The sequence below is a fragment of the Gopherus flavomarginatus genome, chromosome 5, assembly GCF_025201925.1.
Source record: "Gopherus flavomarginatus isolate rGopFla2 chromosome 5, rGopFla2.mat.asm, whole genome shotgun sequence".
Taxonomy (NCBI): domain Eukaryota; kingdom Metazoa; phylum Chordata; order Testudines; family Testudinidae; genus Gopherus; species Gopherus flavomarginatus.
In genome coordinates, this window is record NC_066621.1 from 89,690,072 (window position 1) to 89,710,849 (window position 20,778).

The window sequence follows — 20,778 nt, forward strand, 5'->3', positions numbered from 1 at the left end:
CCACACATTGGAGAAGACTGAGTACAGTCCTCCTCCCACCTACAGTCAGGCTGCAAACTCATGCAATCCAAAACTTAAGATAATGTAAAATAATATTGCTCTTGTACTGCTGTGTTTGACCCCTCAACAGCAGAAGAATAATAGGAATGACCTATTGATTGTTTTTGCCTTATCTACCTATACTTAGCACAACAGGGACTTTAGAACTGCTCAGTGGCCTATAGAAAATGGATTTGCCATTTCAGTCAGGGTTACACTAGAATGTGATCCACAGCACTTATCCCCCTTTATAATCACCTCATGAGAGAAGTGGTCCCCTCTGGTTCAGGATTAAGGTACATTTGCTAGAAAGCAAGGGCAAAGCTTGCCCTGTTATGGAACCTGCTGTGCCACAGTTTCCGGGTTTACTTCCAGGAAAGTAGCAACATTGTCTCCTATTTAGAGTGGACACTAGACAGTAACATTTAAAATTATTTTACTATCATACAGCACAGACATTAATTTTCTCAGTTACACAACATGGAAGATGTCTTCCAGGCAAATGGTTACAAGTGTGTGGATTTCTGCAACAAGGTTGGCCTGAACAATCCAGCTTTTCTATCATTAGTTTGCAAGTTAGCTGTAGCAACACCTGTTAACATGCGCACAGGTTTTTTCCCACTGTTTTAAAGGTAGGAAGGGGAGAAAAGGGGGGGTATGATTGCTATAAGTACATCCTTAATCAACAGCAGTACAGATTCAGTAGCCATTAAAAAGCAAACAGCTGGTGGTAGATTGGTGTAAGGGAGAGGTTCTTCCTACTGCCAAAGAGACCAGACTCCTGGTAGGCTCCTTTTTCTGCTTCCATGCCCCACCAAAAAACACTCCCAGAGTTCTCATCTTGGGAAAAACCACAACCAATGGAGCTCACAGGTTAATACACCAAATATCCAGAAAGCATGTCCAGAATTACATCAGTTAACACACTGCCATCTGGGTCTCCCCCTCCAACAGAGCTACTCAAAGAGGAGGTCTTCATCCTTCTCTTCTGCTAAGAGATTGGCAGGTTCATGTTCCACCCCAGCAGCTTTCCGTAAGGCCCGCTCTGTCTCACTCTTCTCTTTCAATATTTTTTTCTTCTCCTGGATCTTCTTTAACCTGCAGGGAGAGAATTGGGGTGATATTTAATGCCTGCATTGATGGTGCCTCTTCCTAAGAAATTAAGATGTGCTCCAACAGTTTGGCTTTTCCATCAGTCCTCTGGGAAAGACAGATGATGCAATACATTTGTTTGTTAGGTTATGTAGGTACAGCAAAGTGCTCTCTGGGCCCCAATATGCTGACCTGTAAAAATCTCTTGGCTGAAGATACCTCAATTCCTACTCCAGCAAAAGAGACATCGGACCTGTATATGCTTGGCATTCTATAGGCATGTTACTCTGGAGTGAACTAGTTCAACCTGCTTGCAGTTTACTCCTTACTTTCCTATTCTTAGTTGCTCAGTTCAGATCTAAGGTTCAAGCTGACTTCAGCTACTCTCCAATTTTTTAAGCTACAATTACAACCTTAAAATCTCTTACCCAAAAACTCCAACAACCCACATTTCCCCCAGCAAGAAAGAGACCAGGTTCTTTTAACCTTTCCTCAAACTTCAGCTTCTTGGCAACAATTTCCTTCCCATAGCACAAAGCCCAGGACTACATCCACAATTATAGATTCAGCTTAACAAGAGTCTTATTACCCCACAAAGAGTGCCATCCCTCTGCCACCAAAAGAGTGGACTGATTGGGATGTGGCTTGGAGAACCTCTAAACCCTCCCACAGTGACTGGAGAAATTCTATCCAGGACACCTGTTGGGATTCATGGGAGAACAGGCAGGATCTGGGGGAAGGAGTCAGCACAAGGAAAGAATAAAGGTGCAAAGGAACAGAAATCAGGAAAGAGCAAGCATGAGACAGTAGAGAGCCTTTTTAAAAGTTAATTATTTGAGAAAGCTTAATGCTAAAATAAGAGTAAACAGAAATGAGTACAATAGATGAACGAGCCAGCTCCCTTCAAGCTGAATTTCACATAGGACAGAAAGATGTTCATGTTTAAGCACACCCCCTTCAACCTGGTACTAATGTCCTTCCACATTAAGCTTGACCTTTCCAAGATTCTCTCACCACAGCCCTTGAAAGTTTGCAGAATCATACATCAAAAACTCTCAACTAGTATTTTTCTAGTTTGCATCTTGGTCCCTTAAACAAGAGGGTTTTCACACTTGTGTGGTGAACACATCGTAATAGCACAAGAGCAGAGTATGGCTCAACCTCCACTCCCCCATTCACAACTGCACAGGCCACTTCTCTCCACCCGCCATTGTGATTGCATCACATCCTTGTGGCACCTACAGCAATTACTCTCAAGGGAAAATGTTAGGAAGTGTTTTTAAAGTTTTCACTAGACTTTTTGAAAGAATCACACCTGCACCTGCTCTGTTTCTGTCAGCTGGAAACAAGGAAAGTACCATTTTGCTTAAGGTTTCATTTTAGTGGCTCCATCGGTTCTCTTGTCAAGGCTCTGCAAACAGCACACACAGGAGCAGCCATACCAGCTAGGGAAGGTGGCAGAGAGCAACAAACTCCCATGGCATCTGAGAGGAGAGGGAAACTAGATCTACAGAACAGGTCCTTAAAGCAGGACATTCAGCATGCACTGCAGTGCTCCACCATTCCCTCCCAAGGCCTCTGCACAAGGTGTCAAGGACCACACAGCATAGTGGCTGAGGTACTCCCATCTAGGAGAGAAGTGGCTGTGAACCTGTGCTTGGACAACACTGGATAGTTCCTAAAAGCAGAACATCAATAGTTTAGCCTACTGCACAGTTATCCTTCTCTACCTCATCACTATTTCTGTGTCTCAAAAGTCAATTTGTGAGAAGAAAGGGAGGGGGCCAACCCAACCTCCTCCATTCACATCACTTACCTGTAAAACTCCTCTCGCTCTCTCTCATCCAGCTCTGTGATGATGTAGGACAGTGTGCGCTCAATCCTGGGAATAATCACTAAGACATACGAATAATCATTACCATATTAATTATGCAAACAACCTGTACAGTGAGGAGAGATCACATACATTCAAAGTCAGCCCAGTGATCTGCTTGTCACAGTTTAAATGCTTCCCTTATTTTGACAGAAAGAACTGCAGTGTTTCATTAAGAGCGAGAAACCAAACACTTTTCTTTAATAGGGCTTAGCATTTCATAACCTGCACCAATAATTCATTGGAGCCAGCTTGCACTGGCTTCCAATGGAGGTTGAATGAGGAGAACTAAGTAGTGAAATCAATAACTATTTTTTGTGGACAACTTCCCCCTCCCGCCCTGTCCAACTTAAACTTTTCATTTCACAGTTTCACATCCTTGTCCTATAATAATAAGACTGAATGATTTGCTTTCTTTCTACATCCATACAATTTTATACTGTGATCTCCTCAGATGAAGCTAAAAGGCCAGGCCTGGTCAGCCCTCACACAGGAGGCCTGCAAGTCCATCTCAGTTCTGTAGGTATGGGACCAATATCCCTGAGAGTGGAGTACTGTGCTGCCATAGGTGATCTCTCTTGGATAAGATGTAACAAGATCTTTGACTACTAATGTCCTGAACTCCTGGAGGTCAAGATCCCAGGCTATTTCCATAACAATGAAGGTCTTAACCCCAGTGTATTGGCCAAATTTCAATTTTAGAAACTGCATTCTTCTGCCATATGTTCTACCACAGGTTCTTTCAGCAGTTTGTTGGATGTGACTTTTTTACCCACTACTTCCTATCCTGAATGGTTGCAATAGCATCATTGCACAAAGTTAAACTTTGCAGTGCCATGTTTAAGTTGTGCATGATAAGATCCCCGAACGAAGGGTGCTATAAATTTAAGTGTTGCGCAATCTCTTTCATACAAATTGTATGTCAACAGATACAAGTATGTGGTGCAGCAGCATGGTATGGCAAATTAAATTCAGTCATAAGGACAAGAGCAAGAGATGACATTTTCATCACAGCTTTGACATGAGTGCTAGTCAATTCTGAAAGACTACTGCCAACAGTGGAATCTGCAAAGGAGAAGGGTCTCTCACAAACAGTGTCAAGCTTGTTTGGAAGACCAGGGAGGAGGCCACTGCTAAATGAGTGAAGTGAGTGAGCAGTGAGGGGAAGAAAAGACATGATCTCTAAGTTTGATGGAGCAAATCCATGGAAAGCTGCTTTGCTTAACAAAGGGAACAATTTAGAATTGACTCCTGAAGTAAGCAGTGCAGCAAAGGAGTTGAGGGTGGAGTTCAACGTCATGCTTCTTTGTGTATGTGAAAAGGCAAAAAGTCTGAAGAGCTGGGTCTTGAGGAGGCCCTTCAAATAATCTAAGTGGCAGGAGGTTAAAACTGGATGGCTTAGTAGAGGGACCTGCAGCAGGGTTTGTATATAGGCAACACAGCAGAATGGCAAAAGACGGATTTGCCAACATCAGGAACAGGAAGGACGAGTTCAGAGCCAGGGATGACACCAAAGGCAAAATGAGAGATAGGAGTTACACACTGGCACAGAGGATATGAAATTGTGTTTAAAGACATGTCTTTCCTAGCAGAAGCACAATCTGCCTTAAGCTTTTCTATGGCACTCATTGTTTACCAGAAGGAAGCCGAGACAAAGCATGTCATTAAAATTACTTTAATGATAGTTATAACCCAATCGTAACTCCAGAGTCTTCTCTTTCCTGCATAAGGAATTCTCAAAATTCCTCAGAACATGGTAATAAAGTAATTGGTAATGGGAGGAAAAAAGTCCATGAGAATTGTGCTGACTGACATATCTGGTGACAATGTGACGGTGTGAATGGCTGCAAGTGCCACAACAGTGAAGGCAAGTACTATAGAAGGGAAAAGCAGGGAGAAAAGTCTCAGGTTTTTCAGGAAAGGAATAGTGAAGAGAGACGGGGGAAAATGAATTTTGAACACCTGATGAAAAACCAACTACTTGAGCTATGCAGAGCCTGGCACCTCAATGCTGAGGACCAGGCAAGGACCCTTCTTGTTTGAAAAGCAGTTGGCAGTAATAGAATAATCAAGAGGCAGAACAAAGGAAACAAGTGATCCCAACAGGAGTCTGAAGGGTATCACGGAGGAGATGGGTGTGAGGGGGGGGGAGGCGCGGGCGGGGTGTAAGAGCCATTTTGCACCAGAGTACCATGAGGGGCTGCAGCAGCAGGGTAGGCAAGGGGATGAAAGATTCTGCCTGCTGACAGATAGAACACAGATCTCCCAAGGAAGGGTGAGCAGTGAGAACATTATGTTTAAGGTTTTATTGTTTTGTCTGATCTGTACTGTCCTGTGCTCTACATGATTAAATATAAAGAGCATGAAGTTGATAGACTGAACAAAGAGTGAGATAGTAGTTGTGAAGCAGTCAACACTGTGTACCTGGAGAGAGTTAAACTGTAAACCAGAAGCTTCACACCTGTTGGGTGGAGTTCTGGGAGATGAGGCTGTTTGAGTACTGAGGAGTCTCAAGGGTCAGCGCTGTGCCCAGCAGGGTGAGACAGTTGGACAGCGGGTTCCAACACTCAGAAGGGGGATGCTAAACAGAAGATGTGCCCAAGGACCCCAGGATCCAGAAGCTTAACACACCCCAGGAGATCTAAAGCACAGACGCTTGGATTCCACTCGCTGAAGTCTCAGTGGGGGGCCACGAAAGGGGTCTCACTAGGATCTATGACTGACCACCTCCCATTCCCACCGCATTCAAAATCTCTTAATATCCCTATGACAATAAAAGCAATCGCTTATATGGAAAAATGACAAAGGTAGTATTTGTACATCTCAATGCAATGTAATGTCTGAAAACAAGGGGGAGAGTCAGCATTGCGGGGCTAGACAGGTATCCATGCAGCACCAGCAAATGCTCTATGGACTACAGGACAGCTCCCTCATCTAGTCCTTGCAACCTGCGTAATCCACATTGGGATTTTTATTTATGGTATAGTTCCTGGTTTATTCTCTGCCTACGTAATATTGTTATAGCAACTCCTGATCATGGCAGAAATCCCCATAACAGCCAAAGCAGACCAACGAAGAGCAACAGTTGCCAGGACTCTACACTGCTCTTCGTCTCCTAAGGAGGCTCAAAATCAGTTAAGTGTCTTAAAGAGGTAAGGCTTCAACTCACTCACCATGTTCAATAGCATTCACACGCCGGTTTGTTATCTTAATAGCTTCATCCAGCGTAACAAATGAAGTCTATGACAAAGTGAGATTAAATAATACAAAAACAAATGAGAGTCAGTATTTTTACCATCCAACAAGCATAGATGGCTTCAGGGAGCCAAGCATGCTTGCTTTAAAGGCTAAATTCTGCCCTGCCTTTGTGCAAACAGGTACATTTTCATGGACATCAGGTTTGTACGCTGTGCCTAAATATTTGCTGTAACTAACTTAGTGTTACACATCTCAGTAGCCCAAAGGGGGGCATTTACTAGCCAGGCATCTTAAGAGTTCAAAATAACAGTGAGAAAACTGGCCACAAAAAGGCCCCTGCAGAGCTCTACTTGTGAGTAGCTAAAGCAGCCATTCAGTCTCTCTCAAATATTTTCAGGAGGAGAGGCTGTAGAAGACCAAGCAGATCCACAGGAGAGATTAACATGCAATCAGTGTCTGTATCTGCCAGCAACAGCTGCAGGCATGGGAGAGGTAGGGTGGAAAAAGGAAAAACGCTCAAAACCCCAATGAGAGAAGGCAGACTGAAAAAGAAGTGCAGTATAGTGGGAAAACTGCAGCCCTTTGGTCTCCACACACACAGCTCAGAGACCATCATCCTTAACTGTCCATCGAACAATTGAGAGAAACCAGAACCCCTTTAGCTCATCTTCTGCTCCCACCTACCTGAAGCGAGGCCAGTTCTACAAGCAGCTCCACTGCTTTGGCATAGTTCCTCTTCAGTTTTGCCAGCTGCTCCCCACCTCTAGCTAATCCAGTCAACTCATAACCTGAAATAACCCAACAAACAATAGTGGCATTAGCAAGAATGAAACCTCTCAACAAAATTGCCAGAGCACCACAAGGACAGGAGCTTATGGGACTGCTAATGGAATGCTGAATCCTTCACCTCTCAGTCAGCAGTTCTAATCTAGAAAACAGTAGAAGTTACTGACCATCATTACTGTGGGATGGCTGTTCAGTGGTCTATAAGGTCTGCTAATCCCACCTAGTCGCTCACAGACAGGTGTCTGCGCATCAGGAGCAACCTCCTATTAGCAATTACAGCATACAGACCAAAGATTTAGTGACGACCAAAGCTACACTCCCCAAAGGCAACCCCTATAGGTCAGCGTTAGCAGAGCAACATGGAGAAAGCTTGAATTATCAGTTCCTGTGCTGTCAGGGTTTCACTGATAAAGGGTTTCCAGGACACCCAAGTATTTTTCACAAGCACCTGAAGACATAAAACATTCATTTTGTACTTACTGTCCCCTCCTTCTTGGTAATGTTCAAACACTGGTAAGGTTACACCTGTTCAAGACACACAAGAGTTTGTGTCAAAAATCACTGAATGTTTTCTTTGGTTCTCACACTACAGGTTTTTGTTGTCCTGCCTCCGTCTGTGTGTGTGTAACACACACACACACGCAGAGGCAGGACATGCTATAGCTTATGTTATTTCAACTTCAATTCTAGCCTCTTCCTTCTCCCATAATTGCTCCTAACATTAAATTCTTTGGAAGCTGGAGCTCTCCCTGCTAGAAGTCAGTTTAAAAAAAGTTTGAACCAACATGGCTTAGACACTTGCAAATGAAAAGCCATGATTTTCTTATCTTCCAGTCAGAAATTGCGAGCAAAGGTAACTCAAATGACTGAAAATAGAAATTGCAAACTTGTATTATTTTTAGATCTCACTGAGACCCAGCATATCGCTGTTTGAAGAAAATCAGTCTAGTAGTTATAAAGACAAGCATTTAAATTTAAGAATTTGGACTTATAGTAGAATTTATTATTTGTCTTATAGTAGCCTTCTGAGGCCCCAGATACTACATTGTGCTAGGCACCGGGACAAGTCATTTTGTTTGTCCAAAGAGCTGATACTAAGTACAAATGAAACAACGGGTGAACACAAACGGTGAGATTATGATAAGCAGTGTCCATAGCACATCGCTGTGGAATGCGTTTTAAAAAGAAGTCCCAGAAGTTGCATTAGAAATTCAGATATGTAGATACAGTTTGATATTATTTGGTCATTAGGTTGATAAAAAGTGACCCACGTTTTAAGGTATGCACTGAGCATTCAACTTTTTAATGTTTCCTGACTCTGATGGCAATTTTTCAGTGTAAATGTATTGTGTTGGCACTTTGCATGGAATTTTCTGGCATAACCATGTATCTTTAGAGTCCAGGACACACACACACCCTGCCCAATAGTTATGCATTGTCTGATGGTCAGAAGTTGACCAGACAGCAGTTTATATGTTCTCACTTCATTTAGGCAAGGTGAGGGACTGGATTTATAGATTCTTCTTCCCTTTCTAAAGGCAGAATCCTGCATTGGGGTGCAGCTGGTTATTGTGAAGTGGTGAACATGCACACACAGTATAACTGAGAATATTCTGAGACATCTGGAAGCAGTGATGCTTAAAGAGATTTAAGAGGGATAAAATACAAGTTCCTGAAGAGGAAAAAGTGTTATTTACTCCTTCAAATAAACACAAGAACTAGGGGTCCCCCAACGAAATTAATAGGCAGCAGGTTTATTTCCTCACACAGTGCTCAGTTAACCCATTGCAGGGCCGCCCGGGGGGGGGGGGGGCGCAAGAGGGGCAATTTGCCCCAGGCCCCGGGCTCCGCAGGGGCCCCCACGAGTGTTTTTCGGGGCCTCTGGAGCGGGGTCCTTCACTTGCTCAGGGGCCCCAGAAAACTTGCAGGGCCGGGCCCTGGAGCTTCTTCCGCTCCGGGGCGGAAGGACCCCCTGCCATCGCATTACCGCCGAAGCGGGACCCACCGCCGAAGTGCAACCCAGTCTTCGGCAGTAATTCAGCGGCGGGGGGCCCTTCCATTCAGGGACCCGCCGCCGAAGTGCCCCGAAGACCCACGGCGGCCCCCCCCCCACCACCACTGAATTACCGCCGAAGAGCGGGCTGCACTTCGGCGGCGGGTCCCGCTTCGGCGGTAATTCGCCAGTGGGGGGCCCCTGCCACGGGTCCCAGAACGGAAGGCACCCCCACCGCCAAATAGGGCCGGCTCTAGACATTTCGCCGCGCGGGGGGGCCCCTGCCGCTTGCCGGTCCCATGGCTCCGGTGGACCTCCAGCAGGCATGGCTGCGGAGGGTCCGCTGGTCCCACGGCTCCGGTGGACCTCCCGCAGGCGTGCCTGCGGATGCTCCACCAGAGCCGCGGGACCAGCAGACCTTCCGCAGGCACGCCAGCGGGAGGTCCACTGCAGCAGCCTGCCGCCGATGGCCCCAGGAATCCTCTGGGTGGCCCTGAATCATTGCCCTGAGATGTTGTGAAGGCCAAAAGTAATAAGCTGGTTCAAAAAAGAATTAGAAGTTCATAGAAGATGGCTAATAAGTCCACCAATGGCTAAAATAGGTGGGAACACAATCCCATCTTTTGGTGTCCCTCAATCTCCAAATGCCAGAAGTTGGGATTGGACGACGGGGACCAGATCACTCGAAATTGCCCTGTTTTGTTCATTCCCTCCAAAGCAGCTGGCACTGGCCTCCATCAGAAAATAGGATATTGGGCTACACGGACCATAGGTCTGACCCAGCATGGCCATTATTCTGTCCATAATGGAATACAGCAGCAAAAACAGCCAATGAGATTTTAAGGGTGTATACAGAAGCATGTTACAAATCAAACTGGTGATAAGTCCTTTATACAGCTGATGAGATACTAAAAATATGTTCATAAGTTAGAGGAAGCATAGAGAAGAGGAGCAAAATTTAAGTAGATTGAGAAAATGATCTGAGGAAACATCAGAAGATGCTACATAATGTGTGTAGTTGGGTTAAGTGATGTCTGAGGGGAATATATTTGCACAAGTATTTGAAAGGAACTGTTCAATGTGGTCTAGGCTGTATAACTAGGAGTAATGGGATGAAATCAAACAAAAAAGTTAGAGCTGCATATATTAAAAAGCTTCCACACAGGAGATATCTACTAGAACACTGTGCAGCTGGCCTCAGGAAAGCAGTGGAAGCCCCGCTGCTTGAGACATTAAAAGTGGATTTGACAAAGTTCTGAAGAATAGGCTACAGTGGAAAACTATACTTGGCACCTGCAAAAGTGGACTAAATGACTTAATCCAAGGCCATCCTCCCTATTTCCCTGACTGCACAGTCTCTTATTGTAACAATTATGGAGACCAAATGAATTTGTAGTCCACCAAGTTCTTATTTTCACATACAAACGTCCCTAGTAATAAAAAGGAGGGGAGAACAGAAATGCAGAAGAGGAGACATACATTCTGTTTACAAACCATCAGTGTATTTTCCAGGAAATATAAATGGGCCTGTGACATGCCTGTACTTTGCTAAGGGGGGGAGATAGTCACCTGCTACGTTGTCTTTCTTAGCTCTGATCTTGACTTGAGCTTTGTTCACGTTCTGGATCACAGTGGTACTGAAGAGAAGAAAATGCACCTTAATTGGGTAAAATCAAATCATGAATTCATCATTGTGTGCAAGGGTTAAGCAGCAATCAAACTGCTTCGAGGATTCATGGAACAAATCTCCAGTTCTGGCAATGAGTTTTCTGAAGATCAGCTCACCCACACTAGCAGTTCAATGAAGTAAGCTTTTACACAGAAATCTAAAAGTAACAGAAAAGAGCTATGAAACTAAGTGCAGAGACTGCATCTGTTCGTAAATGTAAAGAGGCTGAGTATCTAGAATGCACATTGCACACCTGGCCCATCAAGACTCTTTCCAACCTCAAATCAATTCCTGAAAACAGTTATTTATCTGGCAGAAAACCACACAAAAATATTCTAGTAATATTATGCTCCAATTTATATGAGAACCCCAAAAATGTGAAATCTGGGCCAAGGTTCCAGCATTAAGTTGGATTTTGTGTGACTGTGCATAGAATCATAGGACTGGACAGGACTTCGAGGTCATCTAGTTCAGTCCCCTGCACTCATGGCAGGACAAGTATTATCTAAACCATTCCTGACAAGTGTTTGTCTAACCTGCTTTTAAAAATCTCCAATGATGGAGATTCCACAACCTCCCTAGGCAATTTATTCTAGTGCTTAACCACCCTGACAGTTGACGAGGGCAGAGGAGGGGAGTGACTGGGGCAGGGTAGGTCCTGGGTTTCCCTTAAATTCAGAAAGTGATTTTGGGTGTAAAAAGGTTGGAGACCACTGCCCTAGACAGTCATCAGCATATGACCTCATGTCATCAGCATGGTAGATCTCCCTGGGAGTTACTGAGAGGTGATGAAACCATGGAAAAGGAGAATCTGCCTCTGCAACTCAGCAATACAGAGCAAAAAAGAGAAAACTAGACCTGCCTTCTGTTACACTTTAAATTCCAAGCTGCACTGGCTCACTTGAGGATTTACATGTACACTTACACTTAGCTGAAAGCTGATTCTACCAGCTCATGTGCTCGTTTGTGCAGAGGAAATATTCATCACTTTGGAAGTCAAACTGTTTCTCTCCTTTACCCACCTTATGCTCCCACCCAATTTATCATGAGGCTGCCTTTCCCTTTCCCAGCATCTACTACAGAACTTTCTCTTCTTCCGCTCATCTCCTAAAAATGGAACCTACAGCCTGCTGGTTGTCCTCTCTTCTTGGGAAAGAAAAGCTGGGGATTCTCCATGTAGCAGAACAGTACAAATCAGTGGTCCTCACCTGAAGTCTCCAGCCGTAAATTTTGCCTCTGCAAGTGAGAATGCAGCTTCTCTCATCACCTCACCCATTAACATCTTAGTCTATAAAGAGAACAGAGATGCAATTTTAAAACTTAACAAAAATCAGTCAACCTACAGGTGAAATGCAGTCACCTCAGAGAGGGACACTGCTCGTCGGCAGCTGTTTGCTGTTCCTAGTTAAAGACAAATGAAGAAGAATCCTTTGTCCTAGAGTTCCCAACTGTGAGTCACACTCACCAAGGAGGCAGCACAAAAAACTAAAATGTAAAGGTGACTTTTTTTATCTTTAAGATGGATACATGCCCCTGTAAGACCACCATATTACTGTAAACTGAGAATCCCAGGATTTAACATGGTAGTAAAAATGGGCACAGCACAAGAGGGCTCCAATAACTTCTTACAGTGATTCAGCTGAACTACCAGGAAACCTGTTTTTTCCAAGTCTTCTCAGCACAGATAAGATGTAAGCATTTCTAGTACAGACACTTACAAAGACTACTGAAGCCAAAAAACTGATTATAAGCCAGCGTACTCCTGCCTTACTGAGTCTGCAGGAAGCCTGATACAACATTTCTGAGGCCTTATCTACACCATGAAATGGAAACATTGCTAATCCTGGATGTCAGCAGCAATTGCAGCTAATGCAATGCTGAACAGAGTTCAGTTATAAGAGTAGATGCTGAACATGGATTATGTTTGTCATTTCACCTGACCATGGTTAAATTTTGGGTTTGCTCCTACTGCTGCAGATTGCACATAAACCCATATTAACACTGTGCCTTTACAGAAAAAAGGATAAGATCCAGCTGGACAGAGCTTGCTGTCCCTACTTAGCAGTTTGTTTAACCATGCAGCTGATACTAATGGTCCACAGCATCCTCCCCAAGCCAGATGGAGTGAAGGAAGCAGGTTAAAGTCAGTCTCATGATGCTTAACACCATCAGGACTGGCCAGTTTTCTAAAATTCAGGAAAGTCTGTAGGGAGCTCTGGGTACAGAAGGAAGCAGGGTTTATGGCTGATTGGAAAGAGGGGCTTAAACCCCTAAACAGAGTCTTAGGCCCCTTGCGCAGCTTCTTCAGTGTTGTTTACCAGACTGCAGACTACCTGCAAAATTGCACCAAATTCTAACTGATGTGAAAGTGATCTCAATGGAAGCATTATGGAAATGCATGGTTTACACAACATAGATAGTTTCCTAACAGAGCAAGGCAGACATGGTAGAAACTGAATTCACCTACCTCAATGATTTTCTTTAGTATCTGTCGGAATCGAAGAGTCAGAGCATCAGATTTTTTCTTTAAGAGGTTGCGACCTGTCTGGGCCCCTTTCAAACGAGCCTTCATGATGGTCTGAGCCCTATTAAGCAGGAGAAAACATTTTTTTCTGTCACTCGGAAGGATCAGGATAAAGTAAAATCATTTCAGACATGGAAAATGATGGAGACATTAGGAAGTATTTGAAGACATGTTAGTCGTCTTGGTCTCCTTGACCACAAGCAGCCACTTGATGTGGTTCATTTTCCCATTTGTAAAAAATGGGAATTATACTTGCCTGTCTCACAGATGGGGGTGGGGGTCACAGAATTAGTGTTTGTAAAGCTGAAGATCTCAATAGGCTGACAAGTGCTGCATACGCGCACTGTTATTCAGATCATTGCTCAGCCATTCTATTATAGAAAGCCACACAATAAGCAAGCAAAATTCTTTGGAATGCAACTTCTCTAGAGCCATTCAATAGGAACCAATGCTAGCCCATTGTCATCCTTAGGACATATGTTCTACTTTCCAATGTTCTGGTTTCTCACACTTCTCAAATGCCGAACGCCATTAACAAAATAAAAGACAACCAATTCTTCATGAGACTTTGGTTTCAATAGACAGACTAATGAGAATTGGCTTTTCTAAAGTGTCTCAAGTACATTTTTATAAAACACACACACACACACACACACACACACACCCTGCAACAGGTAAGATGAAACAGCAGCCAGACTTTCAGCAGCAGCTCACACTCTCCTTTGGAAAAGAACAAACACAGTCCAGAAAGTGGGGTTATTCCCTACCCTCAGAAATCCCGCGGGAGGAGATTTCCAAGTCAGTGGAGACAGGTGAAAGTGATCCTAATTTGCAAGTACTAACCTCTGAAAGGTCCAGACTGAAAATTAACTCAGTCCTGTGGAAGACTTGAGAACCGAAACCAAGGTCACAGGTTCCATTTCTATCGCTGCTATAAGCTGTGTCTTCACTGCAGCGTTAGCACCTCTTAAGTTAGCCTTACTGAAGCAAGAGGGGCTACACCGTGGAACACTTGAGCTACTCAGAATGGTTGCGTTAGCCGCTGACAAGCTGTGCTAACTTGGCGATAGCGTAGCCCAGCATTTCTCAAATGCAGCCACCAGGGACTTTTCTTGCAGCCATAGCCTCTTGGGCAGTGATGGGGTGGGGGGGGGAAAGAGGGAGGCGAGTTGCAGCCCCTCCCCTTCCCTGTTGTTCCTGGATGCACCACCTTGATGTTGGCTACTGGGGCTGCAAGCAGGGGTTGGGCCCTGCCCCCCTCTCTGTAGGCCAGGGGTAGGCAACCTATGGCATGCATGCCGAAGCCGGCACACGAGCTGATTTTCAGTGGCACTCACACTGTCTGGGTCCTGGCCACCGGTCTGGGGGGCTCTGCATTTTAATTTAATTTTAAATGAAGCATCTTAAACGTTTGAAAAACCTTATTTACTTTACATACAACAAGTTTGTTTATATATTATAGACTTTTAGAAGGAGACCTTCTAAAACTGTTAAAATGTATTACTGGCACACGAAACCTGAATCAGAGTGATTAAATGAAGACTCGGCACACCACTTCTGAAAGGTTGCCGACCCCTGCTGTAGACAGTTGGGCACAACGCTGGAGGAGGAGGCAGATGGTGAGTTCCCCACCTTCCCAGGGGCAGGAGGGCTCAGGCTTTGGTCTTCAGCCCTGGGGTGGCACGGCAGCAGGCTCCAGCTGCATGGCAGCAGGCCCCAGGCCATGCAGCTTCGGGCTCTTCCCCCATCCCCCAGCCACAGGGCTTCGGTCTCTGGCACGCCACTGTCTCCCTCTGCCCCTCGTTTCCATCACCCCAGCCCTGCTGCCTACCCCGACCTCCAATCCAGGGCTTAATTTGTCCCCAGCCTTGCTGGGGCTGCGTAAGTCTACTGTGAAAAGTGATACTTGTATGTTCATAATTTATTTATCGCTAACTAGTAAGTTACTAGTGTGAACAGTGATATTAACAAACTTACAAGTATCACTGTTCACAACAGACTTACTAGCTAGCGATAAATAAATTATGATTTGGACCTGTATATGTGCATATTTATTTGTTTTTTCCTAAAACTAATTAAGTATTTTAGGGGAGGGGGGAAGTGTGAGCAGCCACCAGCAAGAGTGGGTGGCCGCACTCTGAGGCCACCAAAAAATTTGCGAGAACCTCTGGCCTAGCCTATAGACAGAGAAAGCATGCATAACAAGCATGCTAGAGTTAACACTTGAGTTACAACTCGAGTTAGCTTTGCAGTGAGGGCAAGCCCACAGACTTCCTGTGTGACCTTGGAAAAACACTTAGGCCATGTCTACGCTAGCAGCAGCACTGCTGTAAGATCCCTTGCGTAGCTGCTCTATGCTAACGGGAAAGATCTCACCCGTCAACAAAATTAAACCACCCACAACAAGCAGCAATAGCTACATTGGTGGGAGAAGTTCTCCCGCCAACATAGTGTTGTGCACACTACCCCTTATGCCGGCCAAACTTGTGTTGCTCAGCAGGGTGTTTTTTCCATAACCCGGAGTGACATAAGTTTTGCCAACAACAGTGGTAGTGTAGACATGGCCTTATTAATCTCCATTTACATCAGTTCCACATCTATAAAGTAAGAAATAACACTTCTCTACCTCACAGGCACGTTGGGGCAATAAAGTCATTCATGTCTGTGAGACACTGAGATACCACAGCAACATGAGCCATATAAATTCCTAAACCGACAAGAACCCAACTTGCACTGAAACTTCTTAATGTTCACAGTAGAATGTAATTCAGGGAATAAAAATGAAGCTTGCTTTTTAGAAGAACTGAATATCTGGAATGTCACACAGGTTCAGAGATTTAACAGTCATGCACCAACTGGCTTTTTCCAAGGTCTACCTACCAAAGGCTGGCTCATTTTCTAGTCCAAGCAAGATTTAGCAGACTCCATGTGTGCATTAAACACACTCCTGTTTACCATCAAGAAAAAGCCAGAACAGCTAGAACAAAAGACTTCACCAAGCATCTTTGATGTAGAAAAGATTTATGCCAATAAGAAACTTGACTAACAACAAGATAGAGTAAAAAATTCTGTTCAATGAGGAAAAGACAGACAGATTAGAGGCAGGGTTTCTCTTTATTTATTAACAGAAGTTGCTTTGAGTTTACTTCTCTGCTGAGACCCCAGTCAAGTCACCGCTCATCATTTTTAGAAAGAGCGCAAACGTGCGCACACTCTCAAACTAAGGTATAATTCTCAGGATGAAATATTATTCTAGACAACTATAAAGACTGCAAAAATGCTCACAAGAGTGAAAAAAATTCACCTACCTAATAGGTTCCCTACAAAAAAGGTCATGGAAGATCCATCACTTGGGACATTTAAAATTTAACTGAAAAAGAGCACTAGTGAACAAAGTGAAGAGAACAATGCAGTAGCAGCAACCAGACAAGGCAGATAACCTAATAGATTATCTTCATGTCCAGCATCTCCGATTCTGCATTTCTATGAATGAAGCTTGAATGAATGACGCTATGAATTCAAGCCCTGCTATGTTTAAGTATAATAATTTTTCTATATAGGATGCATTTTTGATCTTAAGCAGAGATGTCTCCTTTAAAAAGATCTGGAATACAACAGCTATTATTCAAAATTTAAAAAAAAAAAAACAAGTCAGTTATGCCTCAGTTGTTGTACATTAATATTGCACACTAATTTGATCAAGGATCTCAGAAGTGCTTTTTAAAAAACAATTCTACTGTGAGGAAGATGAATGTTATCCTGGTTTTACATAAAGGTAAACCGAACCAGAGGAGTTAAGTTCATGCAAGTCAGCCGCAGAGTCAAGAACGGAATCCAGAACTCCAGACTCTCAAATGCCTTCCCCCATAGCATTAACTCTTCTTTCCCAGAGCTATTTGTACTCAGAATACTATATGGAAAGACCCTGTGTTCTGCTCTCTGGCCCCTAGGGATTAGTCATGTTTCACTTTACATAATGGAACTTCAAAAGAAAAAAATTTTTTATCAAAATATCCCTAGTTCAGAATTGGTCGTATTCTTCTGGAAGTATGTTGGAGATACACACCTATTCTAAACCTGGGGAGTCACTGCATCCACATCTGCAGAATGTTTAGTGATCTGTGCTTCAGGAGTGACAAGCAATAGAAAAAGAAGATATCTAGACAAACAAACAATGAACCCCCCCAGGGCCACATATACCACATGCATCTGATGAAGTGGGTATTCACCCATGAAAGCTCATGCTCCAAAACATCTGTTAGTCTATAAGGTGCCACAGGATTCTTTGCTGCTTTTACAGATCCAGACTAACATGGCTACCGCTCTGATACCATATACCACACACAGCTATCCTCAACTTCAACAAGGAGATGTAAGGAGAGACTGCAAACTGACCACTTAGATCAAGATGAAATATAATGTGCTGGGACCCACCTACGTATTAATGCTGACAGAAGCTCCATCAGTACAATTTTATACAAGACTAAGAATAACCCTCTCCTGCTCGTGGCCAAGTCTGGTTGCTCCTACCCTGGAAATCTGAACAGTTTTTGAGTAGAAACATTACAAGACAGCAGTTTCATAACTCAAACTTTCAATTGTCTTGCGTTCTGCTGTAATGATGGCCGTACGCCATGCTTTGTCAAAGACATCTGACTACATGACAAATCATTTGCTGTCAGCACCTGGAAAATTACAGAGAATAGGGATTACACTCTATTTAGCTGACTTCCTCTGTCAACACAATTAGCTGTGAACCTACATATCCCACATTGTTAATTTCTATCTGAAATTAAAGGAAAAGCCCATTTCAGTGAATGTCCCCATTCTCAGCTATATATCAAAGACTGAGAATGTCAAGTTCTGCCTTCACACATGGCTTTGCTTAACACCAAGCATGGAGTTTCCCCCCAACACAGGCCTCATTTTCCAACTTACATAAAGCTATCTTCTTTCAAGTAAAAGCAAAACCAATACATTCTTCTACTGTCCCCCATCTGGTTCTTTAGCAGTTGTTTGTATAAAAGCTTAAGCCATCTCTACACAGTCTCTGATAAGCTGTGATTTGTGACAGACATCACTGTGCTGGCAAGAGTCCTTAGTGTAAATACAGTTATCCTGGAAAAATTACACTTTTGTCCAGAATAGCTTATTTTGCCTATGCCAGGCAAAGCATTCCTAGCATAGACCTGGCCTCAATCTCCAGTTGTACTGTCACTGAATTTCTAAGGTGCCTTGATTGCCTCATTACTAGTCTCAATCCTGAGATGGTTTCTCCAGGAAGAACTGATCTAGTTTCACAACTTCATGCTCAGTCCACAAATACGACTAGAGCATGGGCAAAATCAGGAAGCTTAAAATGTGACCTCTCTGTTTATGAGGCCTGTATTTCTTGTTGTGTGTTTAACAGAAAAATGTTTGCAGAGATCAACTCTAGAGCAACCCAGTACATTATGTGATGAACTGTTTTTTCCTTTAATTTTAAACTTTATATTTTAAAGGGGATTGCCATAAAAAAAGGGAATAAAATGGAAGATATCTTAATGTGACCCAAGCTTTTTACAGCCAGAAAACTGTTGCTTCTGAGGATTCTCTTTCTTATGTTTGTAGCATTCAGTGGAATTTGTACCACTCAATTAAAACGCTACAAAAAGTAAGCCACTTGGAGCTCTGGTTATAAGGAGACAAAGGGAAGTTAGTTTGCAATGTCACAATTCACTCATCTCTGTAAGAGACGGGGAACCACAGTCACATCTTCACTGGCCATATGCTCCTCTCCTGAAACAAGTTTCCATAAAGAGAACATAAAAGATTCTCCATCACTGGCAATTTTTTAAATCATAAGAATAGACCAGGGGTCTGTCCCAATATGCCATCTAGCTCAGTATCCTGTCTGCTAACAGCAGCTAGTGCAAGATGCTTCAGAAAGAATGAACAGAACAGGACAATTATCAAGTGATCCATCCCGTCGTCCAGTCTCAGCTTCTGGTACCCAGAGGCTTAAGGACAACCAATGCATTTGGGCTGCACTCTTAACCATTTTTTGAATCCATTTACAATTCTGGCCTTAATGATGGAGTTTTGTAGGAGACTAATGTAGTGGTACAAGATAGAGTCCCATTTGCTTATAAGTTCCCCAGTGATACTCAGTTGAATGGATTCATTAAAAAGATTGCAAATGCATTGAAGATACTTGGAGGGAATGCTACTGACAGAACTGACAAAAGATGGAGTAGCTGTAATGGAAACTTGTGCTGATACAACTGCTGACGTCCAGACAGCAAGCTATTGTATGCTATAGGGTTCTCCATCTGATATGCTTAAGGATGAGAGGTTTGAGTATTGGCCTGAGAACTACAAGAATGTGTTAGATGCTTGGAGATTCTGGCACAAATTAGCAGAATTTGACACGAAAGATTAGCCAGGATCTCAGTTCAAAACTGAGATTAGCCAGGATCTCAGTTTAGCACAGGTATTGCAAGTTTCAATTTCTGCAGGAAATCAATCCTTTACAGCTGTTCAGACATACCTCAACAAGGCTGAGGTTTTACTCAATATGGAGTAAGTGGCTCACCAACCAAGTCAAATATTACAAGCTGTCATGGTTGTCACAAACCCCTTCCTTGCTGTGCATTTTTCCTAATAAATGCAGGGATGCCAGTTTCCAGCTGCCTTTGTACGATCCAAGTCAGATGTAATCAAGACTAGATGTTTTTCTAAAAGACAAGCTCCAGTTCAAACAGGAATTGACACAGGGAAGTCCTAGGCCAGGGTTACACAGAAGGTCGGACCAGATGATCACAACGGTCCCTTCCGACCTTGGAACCTGGGAGTGACAAAGCTGGGGCGAGTCACCCACAGCGCCTCGCAGCCCCTGCACCCAGACAGCAAACCCAAAATTGGCAGAATCCCCAACCCTGGTGTCAGAGCCTGGGCCGTTCCCCAGGGCAGCGTGACGGGCGGGCGGGGCGGGGCGGGGCAGGGGGCCGGGAACAGCGACACGCTCGGGCCGACGTGGCTCCCACCCCCCGGAATCCCATCGGCAAAGCAGCGACGGGCAGGGCCGCTGGGCGAAGCAAGCGGGGGGGGGGGGCTGCCCGGCGGCGCGGCTCCGAGCAGGGGCCCTGCTGCTCCCTGACTGGCCCGGAGCTACCACCGTGACGCCGCCCGCGCGCCCGCTCTCCGGTCACTGCGCCAGCCCCGGAGCCGCCTCTGCCCGGGACGCCGCACCAGAGCCCCCGGGGCAGGAGCCTGGCTCCGGCAAGGGAGGGGCCCCGGCAGCTGCCGCCGCCCGGGCGGGTCACTCACATCCGCGAGGGGAAAATCTCGATCCGGTCCTTGCCCGACATCCTGACCGCGGCGAAGGGCGCTCGCGACCCGCTGCTGCCTACGCTGCCGCCCGGCTCGGTCACGTGTGACACCACGACCGGTAATCAGAGGGGGCGGGGGGGATGGACTCCACCCTAGCGCAGCGACGCCGGGCGCAAAGAACACGGCGCAACTAAGACCCGGATGTTGGGCCCTTTCCGACTCTGTCGCCTCTATATGTCGCATATTGACGCATAATGGGCAGTGGTAGTCACGTGCCCTTCACTCGCCGCAGC

The 20,778-nt window shown here is 44.6% G+C and overlaps 1 protein-coding gene across 1 annotated transcript; it reads right to left on the reverse strand.

The window, feature by feature from the left end:
• Positions 1-468: 468 nt before the first annotated feature.
• ATP6V1D (ATPase H+ transporting V1 subunit D) lies at positions 469-20,628 on the reverse strand. The gene is made up of 9 exons (XM_050953617.1): positions 20,483-20,628; positions 13,118-13,235; positions 11,859-11,938; positions 10,551-10,618; positions 7,469-7,513; positions 6,887-6,990; positions 6,178-6,244; positions 2,948-3,026; positions 469-1,137 (listed from the first exon to the last, which is right to left on the reverse strand). The coding sequence occupies exons 1-9, from the start codon at positions 20,521-20,523 to the stop codon at positions 996-998; spliced, it is 744 nt and encodes a 247-aa protein (XP_050809574.1). The 5' UTR covers positions 20,524-20,628; the 3' UTR covers positions 469-995.
• Between the last annotated feature and the right edge of the window lie 150 nt (positions 20,629-20,778).

Excerpts from the sequence above, each read along its gene's own strand:
- ATP6V1D (XM_050953617.1), bottom strand. The coding sequence starts at position 20,523 with ATGTCGGGCAAGGACCGGATCGAGATTTTCCCCTCGCGGAT. Across the intron at positions 10,619-11,858 it reads TTTACGGCTGGAGACTTCAG|TACCACTGTGATCCAGAACG; the intron begins GTGAGGACCACT and ends TCTTCTCTTCAG. Across the intron at positions 6,991-7,468 it reads TTACCAAGAAGGAGGGGACA|GTTATGAGTTGACTGGATTA; the intron begins GTAAGTACAAAA and ends GGGTTATTTCAG.